Below are 19,671 nucleotides of genomic sequence, written 5' to 3' on the forward strand. Positions count from 1 at the left end.
TTTTGTATTTTGTGTCACTTTGCCTGTTTGGAGGCATGACATGACTTATTGAAACTAATCTAAAAATAATCCAAATTTCTTTCTCTTATTACAATTAATTAAATCACAATTTCTCAATTAGTCAAACTAATATTTCTTATGCCATGATTGATATGTACAATTGGTAAAAAAAATAAATAAATAAAAACAAAATAAAAACAATTTGGGGAACTTCCGTCTTTGGTATCTTATTTTGACATGTACACGGATGTTGTCGATGACGTCACCATAAACATGGCCGTCACCTGCTAACCAAACACGTGAAGAAGTTGAGGAGTATATTCCAATAATGTCTAAAGCTAGTGCGTATTTTGTTACTGATGATTTAAAAGTGTTGTTTTAAGTTTATTTTGGATGTTTTTGTGTTTATTTCACAGAGCAGAAACGAGCCAAACGTCTCGGTTTTCTTGGAAAGTTTCAAGTGAGTATGTTACTGCTAACTGTGTTGGTTTGTTGCTGCATTTACAGTTACCTCTTGTTTTATTCAATGTGAGCACAATACATATTTAGCATGTAACACTGTCCAGAAGCACGACGTATTCCGACTCTTAATGTTAGTAGAGTTTGTATGTTTTCATGAGAAATTGGGTTAGTAGTGGTTAGTCATAAATTACTTATGCTTTCCTCCCGATTTTATCACGATACTTGGGGGCTGATTGGATCTATATTGCAATTCCGATATTTGTGATTCAAAAGTAGCCATTATCTGAAAACAAAAGTTGAATCATACGCAAGAAACATTATAAGAGTCCTATTGGGCTTCGGAATTTCTGTTGCAAAATTGCTCAGTTCATGGTTTACCCATTTCCGCATCACGTTACACTTTTCTGTTTTCCTTGCGTTTCATCATCTTTCCATGTTTAGATTACTTCACTGCTATTACACTTCCTAGAATCGTACCAATCATGATAAATAAGGATTAATACAATAAACTTTATGGTAAAATCCCGCGAGATCATGTGCAAGAGCGACATTAGCCACACTGCTTATACTCAGGCACCAGTTTAACAGGAAAAATCCCATGGAAATGTGCGATATGGTCCCAAAACTTTATTTGTGAAACCTTTAATTACCGCCAACTGGAGAATCACCCTCATTATTTGCATGAAGCCCTGCACAGCTGTGTGACTGTAGAGGCTTCTGCCATGTCACCAGCTAAACTGATCCCCAGTCAGTGTACCAGAGCTTTTTAAGATTTGTATGCAGTCTTAAAGCTAGGGTAGGCAATTTTCTCCAGATACTTTTTTTAAGTTTTTGGTTGAAATTGTCTATGTCCTGACAGAAATTAAGATCTTACGTGCTCTGAAAAAGGAACGAAGAAAATCTGTCAATTGTAGCAGCTGTAAATCTGTAATTACTTCACCCAATGGAGAAAAAAGAACAATTTTTTTTAACCAATCACGTCTCCCTGCTCGTTCTCAATCCCTCACATGCACAAGCTCAAACTGAAAGCCTGTTACCGCTGACAGAGTTAAAACAGAGTTTTTGGTCACGTTTTTTAACATATATAATGGTAAACTTTATTGTTTACTTACTGCTGAATGAGACAACAAAGTTTCTACACGATACAAGTGATGAGCTGAGCTCCTCTTCTGCAGCAGCTGTGCACATGCATGTGAGTGAGACGGAGCACAAGGGGGAGGAGGGAGAGGGGTAAAGGCGGAGCCATCGGGGAGGCTACATTCAAAATCATGCTAACTTTTGAAAATATTTTTTTAAAAATAAGGTTTTGTCGACGAATGCTGGATAGATTTTTTGCACGTGTCAGCTGTCTCGATATGTAGCATCTGATGTAGGTAATACCGTATACCATGGTGTCATAAAAATAGCAACGGTATCAGTTTCATTACCGTCATTTAAAAAAAAAAATGCAATGCACTTCCCCGTGACTGCGCTGGGTCCGCTCCACACACACTCACAGGTGTCAGAGATAGAGAGAGTGAGAACAGGCCGTGTAAAACAAGAGAAGCTTATTCAAAGGGAATTAATTCTATAGTCTGGAAGCGGAATGATGGTTGTCAGTCCGTTCAGAGCGGCAAAAAGCCGATCACAGCCCCGCCTTCTGTGTATGTTGGGGTGGGGAGGAGCTGACGGCAGCAGCCGCTGCTCGGGACAGTAACTACACTGACATGTACATTCAGGTCAGAGTCTCTAAAACACCAGAAACATCTCCAATAACACAAGATAAAGTCCATACTTTTGTCACCAGTCTATAATGAGAAAAAAAGTTACTAAGAGCGTTCAGAAAATATACCGGTAAGGGATGTTCAGTTTTGGTTTTGGTTTAATTACGGAGCGGAGAGAGGATTATAGGAATTGCAGCTTTAAATCCTTTAAAACCTACGTTCTGAGTGAACTCATCCTTTAGTAACTCCTTAAGTTGATCATTTAAACCGTAAAAGCGGCGCTGTTAATGATAAGTGCTGTAACCACACGGCCGGAGTGAGAAGGCATGCGCGCGTGTGTGCCTAATCTGATGTTGTGTTTTTGTATTCTTAGGTAAACCAAAATAAATTATCCTTTGTTTGTCCAGCAGAATAAAGAGGGTCAAAAGGGCGATGCTTCAGGCCGCAGAAAGAATGCAGATCAGTCTGTTGGTCAGCAAGCCAAAGACCCCCGAAAATCAGAGGAAATCCGGATGCAAAGGGTAAAGCTTGTTTGTGTGTTTGCTTTGTTTAGTTTGGATGTCCTGAGTCAGCATTTCAGAAAAGCATCCTCCCACATGTAGCTCCAGGATCTCCAGGAGAGGCAGAAGATGTCCAGAGAGCGAGAGATGATGAAGAGAAGGAACTTGCAAAGCTTTCAGGACGACATCCTGCAGAGACAAAGAGAGTTTGAGCAGAGGGTAAATCAGCTTTGATGATGTGGCCTTTTATCGTCGTCACAGGAGGACCAATGGCTTTGTTTGTTGATGTCAACAGGAGACGGAGATGCAGAGTTTGGAGAAACATGTTAACTTTGAGAATGAGAATTCAAGGAAGGCCTATTACAGAGAGTTTAAAAAGGTAGGCTTCATGTAAACCTATTCAACTCACGGGTCGAACCTTGAGTCTTTGGTCTCCAGCATATCCAATAATGTGGCCAATTTGCTTGACACAAACTCTTCGCTCCTCACCACGGTGGATTCCTTCTGAGAGTTCAGCCCCTTCCGTCGATGGATAGCGGCTTTCCAGTAATCCTGCCGACGTAATCCACATTCTCCACGGAAAGCATTGACAGACACACAACCTTCCACCAGGAATCCATTGTGTATCTGGCCGCAAATGTTCCATCCGGACACGCAGGCTCACCCCGGCCCGGTCTATTTGTTGAAAAAAATTTGATCATTAACTCATTCAGTGCCAGCCATTTTCAAAATTTCTACCCCCTCAGTGCCAGCTGTTTTAGAGAATTTTGACTAATTTTTAAAGACCCACAGAATATTTTGTACTATGACAATCTGAATTCTGACACCAAATTCTGAAATATTAAAGGAAATAATTTTGTTTTGAGCTTATCGTTATTCTGTAATCAGCAGTTGAATAGAGGCAAGTTTCACACAAATCGCCAGTTTGTGACAAAAAGATGAGAAAAAAGTATTTTTCTGAAAAAACCTATTAGTGACTTCGAAGCAATTTTTTTTTTTTGCTTTAGGGACACCTCAACATTAGTTTCCTTCTATAAAACTACAAAAAAAACACTGAGACCAGGCTTTTGATTGCAACATTATTATTATTTTGCTATCTATGTCAGAGTTGAATGGATTTCTTACTGTATTTTGGCAGTCCTCCAAGTTTCTCCCCCGTTAGTTCCCACACACGCAACTTCGTTCTCATTCCGGACATGTCAGCACTTGCCCCGTTTTTTTAATAATTTTCTCTCACCATCGTGACACTCTCAATAGTCCACGTCGGTTCCACACATGCTCTGGTCGAGTGTGCGCTGCTGGGAACTTCAGCATCAACTCTTGTAGCGCCATTTTCTGTTTTGTAAACTCCTTTCCTCTCCCTCTGAGCTCCGCCCATAACGGGTGATCTCTCACCCAAAGGTGCGCTGCTGCCACCTACATGTCACCATTGTACAAGTTAGATATTCACCGGAGAGCTTCGTCACACTGTCTCCTAGCAATCCCAGCTGAAAAACACGATTAACGTCTATTGACGTGAATGGCACTCAATGAGTTAAGAGACCAACTGACCAATTCCATGATTTTTGTTTTTTGGAAAAATGCAGAGAGTCTCCTGTTAGATCCCCAGGACAGAAGACGAGACATAACAAGCAGGGAGAGATAGGGAGCAAAGAAGAATGCGACCGCGTCCACTGAGTAGCAGAAGAGAACACAGCGTGCATGCTTAAAATGGCAGGTCCCTCTTTTATCCAACTCTGATTGGCCCGTTCACATAGTGTTTTATATCACAAATCTCTATAGCTTCTGAGCTTTACAACACGGTGTCAATCATTCTGATTGGTCAAACATTGCTGAATTAGACCCATGTGTAACTGCATCAGAGAGTGGAGGGAAAAATATCATTAATGCATGGTTCAGCAGAAACCTGAATAAATATGGATATGTGTTTATCTCAAGCTAAATTGCAACACCTAGTGGTCAACATAAGATTGATTGGAATCAATTTGACTGACATATTACAGTTGCACACTTGTTCCCAAACTTGTGCCAAATGCTTCCACTTGAACTTTTTTTTTTTTTTTACAAAAAAAACGTGTCTTTGACCTATTGTTAATTATTATCACCAAACTTACTGCAGTTGATGTCCATACTTTAGTATATAATTCCTGGCTTTGTAGCCTTCCTTATTGAGAATTAGCTTTATATTTGATATAATTCTCTCTGTTTTTTAGGCAGACTACAGATTTCTGTATTTAAAACATGGCTTGATGTCACTCAGTATCATATTTCCAAAATTTCACATCAACTGTAACCACTAAGGGTCTTACTTCAATCTGAAAAAAAATTGCCATGCAGGTCATGTTGAAGCTTTGAAAAACGTTACCTGTCATGGGTATGTGATTTCTGGAGAGAAGAGGCTAGGGCCAGATCCTAAAGATAGAATGAATCACAATGAACTGATGAGTTATTTTTTATTGTAGGTGGTAGAAGCATCAGATGTGATTTTGGAAGTTTTGGATGCTCGTGATCCTCTGGGCTGCAGATGTCCTCAGGTGGAACAGGCCGTCATTCAGAGCGGAACAAACAAGAAGATCGTTTTAGTGCTGAATAAGATCGGTACGACACTTTAATACCAAACACCTACGTCTGGCATTTTACCACATGGCTGAATGTCCACTGGTTTCACTTGGGTTATAGATTTGGTGTCAAAGGATATCATTGAGAAATGGATCAAATATCTCCGAAATGAGTTTCCCACCGTGGCTTTCAAAGCATCTACCCAGCAGCAAGCCAGGAATTTGGTGAGGAGTCAAAAACATTTTCATTTTGTTCTTTAACAGGAAAGTAAAATAGTTATCTGTTTTGGTATTTTTTCCTTGGATGTGCAGAAACGCAGTAATGTATCAGTGACACAGGCCACTGTGGAGCTTCTCAGCAGCAGCGCCTGCATCGGAGCCGACTCTCTAATGAAGCTGTTGGGAAACTACTGCCGCAACCTGGACATAAAGACCGCCATCACTGTCGGTGTTGTAGGTGAGTTTAAATGTCACATGACACCAGTTTTTACATTTTAACTTATTAATATAATCTTATTATAGCGTACACTTTAAAAATGGTTCCCCTTTCTCCTCAGATCTGAGCATTTCAGTCATATTAATGCAGACTGAAAAATGCTAAAGATGAGTTTATGAATATAGTTTATATTTTATTGTTAAAGCAGGAAACTATACCTGCATTTCTGGCTCTTCTTGTTGATGACAATAGTTGAAATATTTCCTCGTCTGCTTTGTAGGTTTTCCTAACGTGGGAAAAAGCAGTTTGATCAACAGCCTCAAACGGGTTCGAGCGTGTAGTGTTGGAGCCACTCCTGGTGTAACCAAGTAAGTGTTTTAAAGAAGAGCCTGAACTCCATGGTGTATGTCATCCTGAGTGGATTGTTCTTATGTTTGTTAGATTTTGGTTTGTTTGAACAAACATGGCTGTCAAACTCATTTTAGTTCAGGGGTCAAATACAGACGAGTTTATTTTAAAGGAGACATATCATGCCTTGAAATCCTTCCTTTTTACATATAAATCATACAGTTGTGGTCTATTTAAAGCGGAACTGCAATGCTTGGGTCTGAATTCCTCATTATTATAGCTCCACCCCTTTTCTATCCTTTTCTGATGTGCTTCTGAGAGCAGCTCGTTTGGTGCTGTCTCATTAAATGCAAATGAGACACTCTCCAGGTTGCAGAGGTGACACTCTGTTCAACTCCACCCTGTTCGGCCATTTTTGTAGTTTGATAGAAGAGATACGATTATGTAGCGGCGCAGAAACTTTTTATTCACACGTTATTTACAAAATATCAACAACAGAAGACTAGTCCATCAAGCCTTACATGTTCGAGCCAGAGTCTGACCCAGCGGAGCGAGATGACACAGCGCTAACATATGAAGACGGTGCAACTGCTAATGCTAACAAAACAATGACAGGGACGTCTTATCATCACACTTTTTAGCGTTATTTACAGCTTACCGAAGTGCTCTGTTCGTCGTCTTCAAAGATAGAAGGAATTGAACCCTCAATCAGACAAAGTCTTTCTGTAAATCCTTCTTTATACTTGAAGTGCTTCACACACACAAAAATGACCTTACACACAGATGTGGGTACATTTCCGTGAAAAATAAAACTCAACCAGGCACTTTGAAAAGGTTCTGATGCTGGGAGATGGTGTAATGAAGCGTGTGGGTTACTACATCCAACAACCGAACATTTTGACTTATCCTCTCGTAACTTCGGCATCATTGAGCGTGGACTACAAAATCGCAGCGAGAAATAAAAATGGCAGATTGCTCGAGTGTTGGGCCTGGAGTCGATGTCTTAATTTGGCAGTTCCGCTGCAAATACTGTGACGTTATTGTTCAAAAAATGTAATAGAGAATAGAAAAATCAAAACAGATTGAAATTTATGACCAAAACAGAATATAAAGATATCAACGGAGCACCTCAAGAGACTAATTTGAACTTTTCTGTACTTCTAAACACTCAATATACAACAAAATGCATTTAAGGGCTAAAAAAGTGGATTTGGCATGATATTTCCCCTTTAAGGTGGGCTGCAGATAATAGGTGGGAAAATCAGCCATTAAAACATTATTGTTTTAATTTGCACTTCCACGTATAAATGATGTGTAAAGAATGAAGTAAAAACATTTCTATCCTGTTTATATCTGCTTACAGACTCCACCTCCCAAAATGCAATACACAAACTTCTAAAAATTATTTTTTGTTTATTATTATTTTTATTTTATTTATTTTGATATAATGTGAATGGTGCGGGGAGGGAGTTCATTAGAGGTAATTGACTGTATTTTGTTTCTGTGTTTTGTATGATGTAAAAGAAAAAAAACTGTCTAGACTTTTATAAACTTTCAAGCGGCAATTTCAAACTTTTACATCTTTTTTTTGAGTAAATTTTCGATTAATTGATGTGCGTGGTCTACACTTTCTTTATTTTTATTTTACAATTTTTAAATGCTCTCCAGAAGAAATTTGAGCACTTAAAAAAAAATTCAGTGTGGGAAATATGGCTCCATTATGAATATTTTAAGTGACCCATTTATGTCAGATGTCTTCAAGAGGTGCATTTGGACAAACACATCAAGCTCCTGGACTGTCCTGGCATTGTGATGGCAACATCGACGACAGACGCAGCCATGATTCTTCGCAACTGTGTGAAAATTGAGCAGCTTGTGGATCCACTGCCTCCAGTTGAAGCCATTCTACGACGGTGCAACAAGGCACAGGTGAGTCCTGTGCAGTGTTGTGCCTCAACAATCGTATATGAACTCATTCAGATTCCTACACAGCCTTCCAGACGAAAACCCGACTAAAACATGCTGTAAACGGGCTTTAATTATATTAGGGGAAAACAACAAATCTGGCAACCCCAGACTGCAGCATCAGCAGTTCTATTTCAGATTCTGTCTCTGATTAATTCAGCATCTCTGTATGAGCCAAGTGAGAAAAATGTTACGTCGTTGTTAGGGATGCAACAAAATGAAAATTCTTGGCCAAAACTGAAAATGGGAAAACCAAGACCGAAAACCGAAACACCGAAATAAAATATTACGCAAATATTATTCCCATTGCATTTATGGGTGTAAATTAGAGTTGTCACGATACCAAAATGAGTAACCACGATACTATACCAGGCACAGTATCAGGGTTCCAGGTAATCTCGCGATACTGAAGCCTTTTTTATTATTATTTTTATGAATGACAATGTATTTGTACAAGTTATAAATACTTATTATGCACCAAACAACACTATAAGTAATTAATAAGAGTATATGAACAAAAGCATATAAGCAATAAAAAACAAATAAATGAAGTTAGAATTTATATGGTTGAAATAAAAAAATAATCATTCGGTTTCCTTTACACATCAATTTATGTTTAACAAATAGTAATAATCAACTTAGGATAACAAATCCACTGTCTTTAAAAATAATCTATTTGACAATAATGCTTCTTCTCAACATAATAAACCATAGAGGATAAAATACAATAAACAGGAACTGAATCCCTGTGAAAGCTATATTTGTATGCATTTTCTAGTGAGATCACTGGTGTTTTATGAGGTTGGAGGTTGGCTCCTATAGCCGGTGACAGCGCCTGCACAGTAGATCTCCTATTGCTTCACTGTCTCTGCCTCGTTTAAAGCCAAAATAGTTGCAAATTGGACTTTTGGAGTTTGGTTTTTTGGGCAAAATTAGTGATGTATTGTCTCATGTTTGTGACTGTAAGCCGTGCACGCATCCAGGCGAGACAGAAATTTAGCTTGTTTGTTTTCAAGCGAATTTCTATCGAAGCTGAGCTGTCTTCATGGAGTTTATTCTGCCGGCAGAAACACACGAGCGGCCAATCAGCTAACAGACGTGCGGACCCATCATGCAGAAACAGCTTATCATATTTCCGGACGTCACCAGTAACACGCAAACAGCCAATCATTTATGTTCATCAAAGTTCATGTTAGTTTGTTTTCAAGTGAGCAGCATGCAGTGAGAAGCCAGGAGGAGAGTAGAGGCAGAAACTGGCACTGGTAGTATCGTAATCCACGGTAGTATCGTAGTCCACGGTAGTACCGTTGTGTAGAATTTCTAGTATAGTAGGAACCGTTACAATTTGGCACCGTGGGTAACGTGCAACTAGAGTGTAAATGTGCACTAACCTCACTAAAATTAAAGCATTGCAATTGTATAAATGAATATTAATGCTTGAAAGAATGAATCAATTAAAAATATGAAAATATTTATTTAGCACTGACTCCAACATTGCACAAAATATAAAAAATAAAATGTTTAACTTGACCCCACTCATACATTAACTGACTGGGCTGCTGGAAGAGAGTCACATTAAATCTGTTCTCTGATTAAAACACAAAGTGCAATGAAGTTCTTGAGCTTTTTTGTTTTATTACAGTAACTGTGAGCTCTGCTCTCCTTTCCTGTGGTCGTCTCCAATCAGGTTCTCTGCATTCATTGTGTTCATTTATTTTGTATGCTGCTTTAATATCGTCCAAGTAATGATCTTTATAACGTGGACCAAGTACAGTCGTGATGAAGTGCTACACGAAACATAAAACACACTAACGTTCTCCGTCTCAAACTCTGCTCAGAAAACGCTTTAGTGTGCAAATGTATTTAAATACAGCCGCTCCGTGAGTTCATGGACACTTTGGTCCGTTTCCATACGAGCGCACGCTGGCTGCTGTGTTTGCTCACGTCTTTACAACATCCTGTTTCGGTGAGAAAAGTGTTAAAAATGTTGGCGCATCACTAGTTTTTGTGTAAACTTTTCCCACGGGTTTCCAGACTCGATTGTGCACATTGACAACGTCAAAAGTAAACCTTAAAACAGCAGCCATTCAGTCCACGAGAGCAGCTGCAGCTTTCAGCCCTGCACGTATTCTCTGAAACAGGAGGAAAAATTTATTTTTTAATGACAAATTATATAAACAAAAACAGGGAAGTTGTCTTAATTGTGCAATCATTTTCCAAACCTGGAAACAATTCACCCCAAATTCCATTTCTTGCAGTTCAGTGTGGAAAAATGTCAGGATTCTGAGGGAAAAAGCTCACAGCAACATATTTAAAAAAAAAAAAAACCACAAAAACAAAAAAAACTTTGAACTAGTTCATTATTAGAAATGAGAACTTAATTAAAATAAAATTTAATTATGAACTGAATGAGTTCATTTTATAATTTGTGAACTTAACTTTTAACTAGTAAATGTAGAAAATTAACTTTCCCAATACTAGTTTACTGTAGTTACTAATGGATTTTCCATGACATTGTGTTATTTGTTCTGCTGAATCCTCAGATCCTGGAACACTATGACGTCCCAGACTTTCACACTGCTCAAGAGTTCTTAGCGTTGCTTGCTCGACGGCAGGGTAAACTGAGGAAAGGAGGACTGCCCGACACAGACAAAGCAGCGAAGAGTCTCTTAATGGACTGGACAGGGTCAGTTAAAGTTAACCATCCACCTTTTCTATGACTTTTTTTGGTCCTAATATTTCTAATTTGTGCTGATTAGAGGGAGAATCAGTTACTTCACACATCCTCCAGAGACGCACACCCTCCCTACGCACGTCAGTGCTGAGATCGTCACAGAGATGGGGAAAGCTTTTGACTGGGATGAGCTGGAAAAAGGAAATCAAGAGGTTCTTGCAGGTAAAGCAAAAGCAGCACTTTTCCCAGTTTGGATTTATTACCGTGAACTAATTCAAGCATGACTTTAATTTAAAATGAAATTATCTAAAATATTGCGATTTAAAATGACCAAAATAAATTAAAAGCCCACAAGAAGCTTGTGCAACTGACATTCGTCAGTGTGGTAATAATAAATAATATGCGACTGGATTTTTTTTTTTGTTTGGATGTTTTTTTCTGAACAGATTGATATGAAGTAGCTTTAATGTACTGCAGCTGTGGAACTTGAGAGGCTTAAAAGACAAAAAAATAACACATCTGGGAGTTTTCAGGGCTGGGACGATATGCTTTTGTTCCGATTCGATTTGCAATTTTGATTTATTGCGATTCGACTAGTTTTTTAATTTAATAGTAACAAATTTAATGTCCTTATTTTTTATCATAAAAATGAAAGTTGAAACATACTTTTTAATAAATAATCTCTCCTCCAATGTTGTTGCTTCGGCCCACATTGGTCCTCGAGCGACTCTCTCACTCACGATGTCCGTTAACCGCTCCGAGCTCTGCACCGACAGGTCCAGAGCTCCCGGACATCACCACTTGACGCCTCCGGGCTTGTGTGTGCAGTCTTTCACAGCCACAAGGCGCGAAAACCCCGAGGCTCATCTCCGACTGACTGCTCCTTCCAAAGTTGCTGTTCCGGCGTGCACGTTGGCCTCCAGCGGCCTCTCGCTCCGGTACGATGCCGGTGACAGCCTTGCTGCTAGCTCTGGGCCACAAGGCCAGAGTTCACGGACCCCAGCACATCTGCTGCTGTCCCAGACATGACAAATAATGGACATGGCAAATCATGCATTTGGTTAAATTGGCAAAAACAAGCATGAAATATGGTGGAAAGGGTTTATAAGTGCCAAAAATGTCCTAATAGTAGAAGAAATGTGCAGAAGAAATTTGATGAGAAATGGGAGTAATGCAGCAAAAATGCATTAAAAGGAGCAAAAATATGGCAAGAAAAAATGTGTTGAAAATAGGTTAGAATATGGCAAGTTTTGTGTAGTAGCAGAAAAAGGGTAAAAATTAGCAATAATGGGCTTAAATTGTTTTAAAAAAATATTCTTTTACTCCCCTCCCAGTGTCTCACGACCCCAAACGGGGTCCTGACCCCAAGGTTGAGAACCACTAGTCTAAAGTTCAGCAGCATTTGTTAACCTGTCAAAAAAACCTATTTATTTTTCTTCTCAGTGTCTACTTGTCCTGACGTCCAAATGGGATTCTGTATGGAAACCACAGGGATGACTGAAGGTTCTCAGGTAGAGACACAGTTAGAGAAGGAAACTGAATTAATGGAGGATGATCAGGATTCTGAGGTGAGAAACACCCGTTTTGTAGACTTACATTACTCTGATTTAACAGAAGAAATGTTCTCACACACATCACGGTTTCTCTCTGATGTCCCGCACTCACAATAAAGTTTGGACCAATGACGGTGGAAATAAAATCGAACAAGAAAACTGAACTTCCTGCGAGTGACGCGGCTCCCAGAGCTCCTGACTTGAAGGATATAGTGAATGTGGATCCTCTGCAGCAGGGCCAAGCACTGATGGCTGCAGGAAAAAAGAGGAAAAAGAAACAGAAACGAGCTGGTACGTATCGTATCGCTGAGTGGGAGGAGACACTTCTGCTTTCTCTTTGCCTGTTATGGTCTGGGCAGCATCAGCTTTTCACTGTCACACAGGTTAGAGCGAGGCCATGGGAGTCTGACATAAGGCAAGGCAAGGCAAGGCAAATTTATTTGTATAGCGCATTTCATACTCAAGGCAACTCAATGTGCTTTACATGATAAAACATTCAATTGTTTAAAATCAATAAGAACATTTAAATCAATAAGAACATTTAAAATCATCAGTAAAATCAATTAAAATCATCAGTAAAATCATCATTACATCAACAACATGACAAAAAATCTCTCTCTCAATCATATGCAGTAGAGAAAAAAAGTGCCTTTAACTTTGATTTAAAAATGTTCACATTGGATGCTGACTTCAGCTCTGCTGGCAGTTTGTTCCACTTCTTTGCAGCATAACAACTAAAAGCAGCATCACCATGTTTACTGTGAACTCTGGGCTCCACTATCTGATCTGTGTCCATAGATCTGAGAGACCTGCTGGGTTCATACCTGACTAACATGTCACTGATATATTCTGGACCAAACCCATTCACAGATTTATACACCAGCAGCAGAACTTTAAAGTCTATTCTGAGGCTGACTGGGAGCCAGTGTAAAGACTTTAAAACTGGAGTAATGTGTTCTGACCTCTTTGTTCTGGTTAAGACCCGAGCTGCAGCGTTCTGAACCAGCTGTAGCTGTTTGATGCTCTTTTGGGGGATTCCTGTCAGAAGACCATTACAATAGTCCAGTCTGCTGGAGATAAAAGCATGGACCAGTTTCTCCTGATCTTTCTGAGTCATTAAACCTTTCACTCTGGCGATGTTCTTTAGGTGGTAGAAGGCTGTTTTTGTGATAGATTTGATCTGACTGCTGAATGTAAGATCTGAGTCAATCAGAACACCAAGGTTTTTGACTTGGTCTTTAGCTTTTAAAGATCGAGACTCAAGATAATTGCTGACAGCAGTCCTCTTTTCCTTGTTACCAAAGACAATCACCTCCGTCTTGTCATGGTTTAGTTGAAGGAAGTTTTCACTCATCCAGCAGTTTACTTTTTCTAAACAGTCACACAACACCTCAATGGGACCATTGTCATCTGGGTTCAGTGATAGATATAGTTGTGTGTCATCTGCATAGCTCTGATAATCAACCTTACAGTTCTGTAAAATTTGTCCTAAAGGAAGCATGTAAAGGTTAAACAGAAGGGGTCCAAGAACAGATCCCTGAGGAACCCCACAGGACATTGGTAATCTGTCAGATTCAAAGTTTCCAATGCTTACAAAATAGCTTTGCTCCTCCAAGTATGACTTAAACCATTGCATTACTTTTCCATTTAGTCCAACCCATGTTTGCAATCTGTGCAACAAAATTGTATGATCTACAGTGTCAAATGCAGCACTTAGATCCAACAAAATGAGAACAGATACTTTTCCTGAATCAGTGTTCAACCTTATGTCATTGATCACTTTGATAAGAGCAGTTTCAGTGCTGTGATGAGAACGAAAACCTGACTGAAATTTATCAAATATTTTGTTGAATGTTAAGAATTGACTCAGTTGGTTGAAGACCACCTTCTCAATGATCTTGGCCATGAATGGAAGGTTGCTGATTGGTCTATAGTTAGCCAGTATAGAGGCATCCAGTGTTCTCTTTTTTAACAGCGGTTTCACAGCAGCTACTTTCAGGGATTTTGGTACAGTGCCTGATTGGAATGAGCAGTTAATTATCTGACACAAATCAGTGACAATTGACTTTACAACAGTTTTAAAGAAGTTTGAGGGTATTGTGTCAAGGCAACACGTTGATGGATTCAGCTGCTGAACAGTCTCCTCTATTGTTTTTGGGTTCACTGTAATAAACTCTAACATTGTAGTTGACTCATCCCTCAGTGGTTGAAGCTGTTCAAGCTTTTTGTGATTTTGCTGGTTTGTTCTGATGTTTGACCTTATTTTTTTTTTTTTTTTTTTTTTTTTTTTTTTTTTTTAAAGGATTTTTTTGGCTCTAGTGGCCTTTATATGACAGTTGCTTGACAGGAAGGGGGTCAGAGAGAGCAGGGAATGACACGCAGGAAAGGGTCCCAGGCCGGGAATCGAACCTGGACCCGCTGCAGGTGAGGAACTATAGCCTCTGTACATGGGGCGGGCGCTCTACCCACTGAGCTAAACACCGCCCCCGATGTTTGACCTTATTGATTGTATTTTTTCATTGAAATATACAGCAAATTCATTGCATTTTCCAGCTGACAGTAATTCAGGGGCTATCTGATCTGGGGGGGTTGTGAGCTTTTCAATTACAGAAAACAACGTGCGAGAGTTGTTGACATTTTTGGCAATAATTTCAGAAAAGTATTGCTGCCTTGCTTTGAACAAGCCATCATTGAATAAGGTTTATGTCTTCATCCTAAGAATAGCCAGTAGAAAGGAACAATTTGAGAAGTTTCAAGCATCTACACAGAGAGCGAAAAGCTCTGCCAAGCGTTAAAGCAATCACGGTACCATGATCAGGATCATTGAAAATTAAAGCAGTGCTTCTCAAAGTGTGTGCCGCGCCCCCCCCTGGTGGGGAATGGAGACATGACAGGTGGGGCATGACAAACGGGAGGATATTTTCAATTTTATGGCAATCTTCTTAAAGTTCTTCTCACATGATAAAACAAGTTAATTTAAATAGAAAATAGAGAACCCAACAATCATTGTTATATGTGACATTTCTGGTCAAATGTTTGTAATATAAGAGAAAAATGAAAATATAGCCAACATTTCTGAGTGCTGAGCTGCCGTCCGCTCAATTGAGCAGCTGGAAGCGAAACGCACATTTTTTTGAAAACAGGCTTCATTCCAATGATTGTTGTGTTTTCTATTAAAATTGACTTGTTTTATGAACAAAACAAAACTGTAATGTGGAACTACAGTGCAAAAATAATGATTTATGTTGGTATGTGAAGTGGAGCAGAACAATAAATAAACTAGGCTTTATATGATCAGGATTTTTGGGCGAATCACCTATCAGTGAGTTTTAAAAAAAAAAAAGATAGCCGATCACTGATCTGATCATATTAATTCAGGTTTTTTTTTTAGGTAAAGACGGAATTCTTTTGTTATTACCTGATAAAGATTCATCTAAAATCATCATTTGGGACCTAAACGCGTGTGTGTGAATTTACTCCCCCTTAAACATGACGCTCCGGTGGGTGTAGTAAATGCAGACTGGAGAAGAATTACAAACGTGTTTAAGGGGGAGTAAATGTCCGCCGAGAAGCAGCAGGGGTTGGAACTGTCGCCACATCCTGTCACAGATTTTTTTGGGTTACAGATTTTGGCACAATCGCTGTCTTCGCCCGCTAACGGAACCTTCGTCCTGTGCTGCTGATGTTTTCAGATTTGCCTAATACACAGACATGTTACCACTACAGCTAACGTTAGCATGCATATTAGCCGTAGTATCTGCCTACCAGCTGCAGATTGAGCACAAACCAGGATGGAGCAAGAAACTCTTGATGTTGTGCTGCCTTGCCGTGCAGGGGTACTAGGACCCTCATTTGCTGTGTTGCGCTGCCATCTTGGGCAAAAATCAGGTACTGCGACTAGTCGACGTCACGTGGACAGTCACAAGACATTAAAGTTTACTAATCGACTAGTCTGTTCAACCTTTAGTGCGGAGTGATACAGCGTGTGTGAACAGAGCAGATCGATTCTAAGCTGTATGCCGTTTTTAGTGATTGGCAAAAGAAACGTTACATCTGTTGAATTAAACTTATATGATGTCATACTCAATGACTGCTGTGAAGTAACTACAAGAGAGTTGGAGATGAAGCTGTGGAGACAGACCACACTGGAACTACGTGAAGCCTCCACTAGCATTAGGAGCAAATACATATTTACTGACTGTGGCATTGCTGTTGCTTATAGTCCTTATTCATAGGTGCACAGTGGAGGTGGGGCGCATGCACGCACGCACGCTTCTGTGTCCACCATCACCCTGAAATGGACAGAAGCATCCGCAATGAAAGCGAAAGTAAACGGGAGCACATCGCTCTGCTTTAGGACTCTCACTTTTAACATGGTTAGGCTGATAAACTTAACATGCACACACACGTACATACAAACACACACACACACACAGACACTAACAGCAGATGCTGTCCCCGCTTTCAGAGCCAGTAAACTGGGGAAGAAGTCCAGTGTTCAGCCGGTCCACTTAACATTTTTGGCGTTCATTCATATTTTTTCACCTTTGTGAACAAATGTACCGTATTTTTCGGACTATAAGGCGCACTTAAAATCCTTAAATTTTCTCAAAAATCGACAGTGCGCCTTATAATCAGGTGCGCCTTATATATGAAATTAACTACTGTGCTTCAACATACTGAACTGAAAAAGTGAGTGTATTGTTCTGCATTTTATGTGTTAAACCTGAACAATGTTGAGAGTTATTGTTAATGAGTTGAATAAAGTTTGACCTATCTGACTATTTTATTTTGCTTAATGCGTCTTAATAGTAATAATAATAATAATGATAATAACAAACCGGTGCGCCTTATAGTCCGGTGCGCCCTATGTATGAAAATAGACCCAGTCAGACCCATTCATTGATAGTGCCCCTTATAATCCGGTGCGCCTTATAGTCCGAAAAATACGGTAAGTGAAATAAAGCCGTATCTTGTAAAGCAGGGGTTCTCAACTCGTCTCACCCTGGGACCCACATTTTGCCACGGTCATCAAAACGTGACCCACTTTTTTTTTTTTTTTTTTTTTAGAATTCCACTAACCAAATGTAGTTTTTTTTTTTTCAAAGATAGCTGTTTAAAATGCGCACATCTAATCTTTTTTAAAACATGAATCTATATATTTTTCTGTGCAACATGCTTTTCACAGCATACCTGTCAAAATAAAAGTTCCTTTCAAAATAAAAGATGACAGACAGACATTAAGTATTCCTTTTTTTTTGGCCAGCTTTCCGCGACCCACCCAGTGCAGGCCCACGACCCACTTTTGGGTCCTGACCCACCAGTTGAGAATCACTGATGTAAAGCAAACAACTCTTCGGTGTAAATGAGACGATAAAACACTGCAACGAGAGCATCTACTGAAAGTTTCATCACGACGATATAATATATTGATCGGATCGGCAAATTAAGACATCACAAGGGCTGCCAACTTTGGTCGTTTAGTCGACCAAGATTTTCATTGGTCGACCAGCAGTAGTATCAGTTTTTTGACGGTTTAAAAAAAAAAATGCAACGCACTCATATAGGTGATAAGGATTAAATATCAAATTTAATTTATTTAATTTCTAAACATTATTCTATATCCAGCAACAGCTGTGTAAGTGCTGCGCTTCAGTGCTCAGAGTAGATCAGAGCAGAGAGGGAATGAATTAAGACAGGCTTCAAATACGCTGCACAGGCATCCACTATTGAATCAATCCCTTTTCTGCACAAGAACATGGATTATCCTTATATTTGATACCTGGATTATGTGAATAGATTCACTGTCTCTTTGTTTCCCTGTGGGCTGATCTGATGTTGACATTAACAGTTGTTTATTAATAAAAGCAGGCTTGCCACTAACACAAAAGTAAATATATAATTTGTATGAGTGAAAAATAGGTTTTACTTGTCAGTTTCGGGTCAGGCTCCGATATAAATACCTAATGTCTGTCAGACCTGTAGGTTTCACTTTTGCTTTGTCGTGTTCTGGTCAAAGCTTAAAAAAAGGTTCATATCATAAATGGTCTGTGTTTAAAAATAAATCTGCACCACAAAAAGCCAACACGAAATATTTCTCTTTTTCTTTCTCCTCCTCGTCCTCCTCTGCACCTGATCATTCATTCTCCAGTTTTTTTTTTTTTTTTTTTTTTGGTTGAATAATTGCTGCGTGTGCTGTAAAATAAACTTTTGATAGCTATCTTAAAAAATGTATTTCCTTTTTGTTCGCTGAAGCTTTTTGGCACAAGTTACAAACAATGTTTGGTTATTTCCTGTATTTTTGGCTGCTGCACTTTTACTTTTTTTTTTATGCAGGTGATTAGATGAATTTAGTTTTTGATTAATCATGAAACATGATGTTGGTTGTTCCCTGTTAATTTAATACATTTGAAAATGTGTTATTGGTCAGGATTATTGTGGAGGCAACGGGTGCAGGTGGGGTTTGAAAGTTCATCTTCGTTCAAAGTAGGAAATAGTCAAAGTTTGGAAACCACTGCTTTAAAGGCTTGGAAGAAGTTTTTAGCGCTTAGATGTGACGTTTCCAAACAGACAGTGAAACGGAACTGATGACTAGAGCATGTAATGCGGAAATTCACCAACAGGAGGGGTAGTTATACCAACTCAAACAGCTGAACATAGGGATTTATTGAATTTTCTTTTTTCTTTTTTAATTATTATCCAGAATCAGTATATTGATCCGGATCATCCCCGAAATCATCTAATCTTCAATCCATTATCCCATTTTGGGTTTTTTTTTCTTAAATTTCATCTAAACCGTCCATTAGTTTTTGAGTTCACAAACAAATAAATAAATAAATAAATAAAAATTTTCTGTAAAACATGATCTCCTTGGCGGAAGTAATTACAATAGTTAAAGTCCCTTTAAATAAAAATTGAACAAATGAGCTAAAACACTGGTAGTGTATAAGTCCTATTTGGCTACAAACATCAGAATTAATCACTTTGGTCTCTGAATGGAAACTTTTTAAACGTTTGCTTATAATTAGGTTTCCTCCTAAATATTATAAATGCTATACCCCTTCAGCCTCCCTCTGAACAAGCAACAGACTTTAGTCCATAATCCGTAATGAAGTTTGTCAGGATTAGCAATATTGTATGGATGTGGTTGTGCATTCTTGTCATAAATAATACTGTTATTGTTTTGTTTTTTTTTGCAGACAAACTAGCAACAAAACTGTCCGACAACCTGATATCTGCAATGGATTTCTCCTTTTCAGACGGCTAATTAAAATTCTTATTTAAATCTGACTGATTTGCCTATTTTTTCCTATGGGTTAATAAGCATGTTGCTTCAGTTACAGGTACAGGAACTCATTCATGTCCAAACATGTTTAGTTTGTTCTTCTTCTTCTTTGTGAGTAGTAGTGTTAGTATTTTAGGATTTATGTGCTCAAGATGATGTCATAGGTGTGATACTGTGTGTATATTAG

The 19,671-nt window shown here is 38.9% G+C and overlaps 1 protein-coding gene across 4 annotated transcripts; it reads left to right on the forward strand.

The window, feature by feature from the left end:
• The first annotated feature begins 242 nt into the window (after window positions 1-242).
• Window positions 243-19,489, forward strand: gnl3l (G protein nucleolar 3 like). Of its 4 annotated transcripts, none has more exons than XM_028447274.1 (15): window positions 243-341; window positions 417-460; window positions 2,573-2,686; window positions 2,768-2,884; window positions 2,961-3,044; window positions 5,128-5,263; window positions 5,345-5,448; window positions 5,536-5,680; window positions 5,940-6,027; window positions 7,759-7,936; window positions 10,516-10,658; window positions 10,732-10,868; window positions 12,090-12,214; window positions 12,319-12,490; window positions 19,399-19,489. In XM_028447274.1, exons 1-15 carry the CDS (start codon window positions 329-331, stop codon window positions 19,464-19,466), a joined length of 1,668 nt encoding a protein of 555 aa, XP_028303075.1. In that variant the 5' UTR covers window positions 243-328; the 3' UTR covers window positions 19,467-19,489. The 4 variants fall into 4 exon arrangements, with proteins under 4 accessions (XP_028303075.1, XP_028303076.1, XP_028303073.1 ...); XM_028447275.1 differs by having other exon boundaries at window positions 2,576-2,686; XM_028447272.1 differs by having other exon boundaries at window positions 278-341; window positions 384-460; window positions 2,576-2,686.
• The last annotated feature ends 182 nt before the right edge of the window (window positions 19,490-19,671 follow it).

Source organism: Gouania willdenowi, chromosome 5 (genome assembly GCF_900634775.1).
Source record: "Gouania willdenowi chromosome 5, fGouWil2.1, whole genome shotgun sequence".
NCBI classification, from domain to species: domain Eukaryota; kingdom Metazoa; phylum Chordata; class Actinopteri; order Blenniiformes; family Gobiesocidae; genus Gouania; species Gouania willdenowi.

Excerpts from the sequence above, each read along its gene's own strand:
- gnl3l (XM_028447271.1), top strand. Across the intron at positions 5,449-5,535 it reads AGCAGCAAGCCAGGAATTTG|AAACGCAGTAATGTATCAGT; the intron begins GTGAGGAGTCAA and ends TTGGATGTGCAG. Across the intron at positions 6,028-7,758 it reads GCCACTCCTGGTGTAACCAA|ATGTCTTCAAGAGGTGCATT; the intron begins GTAAGTGTTTTA and ends CATTTATGTCAG.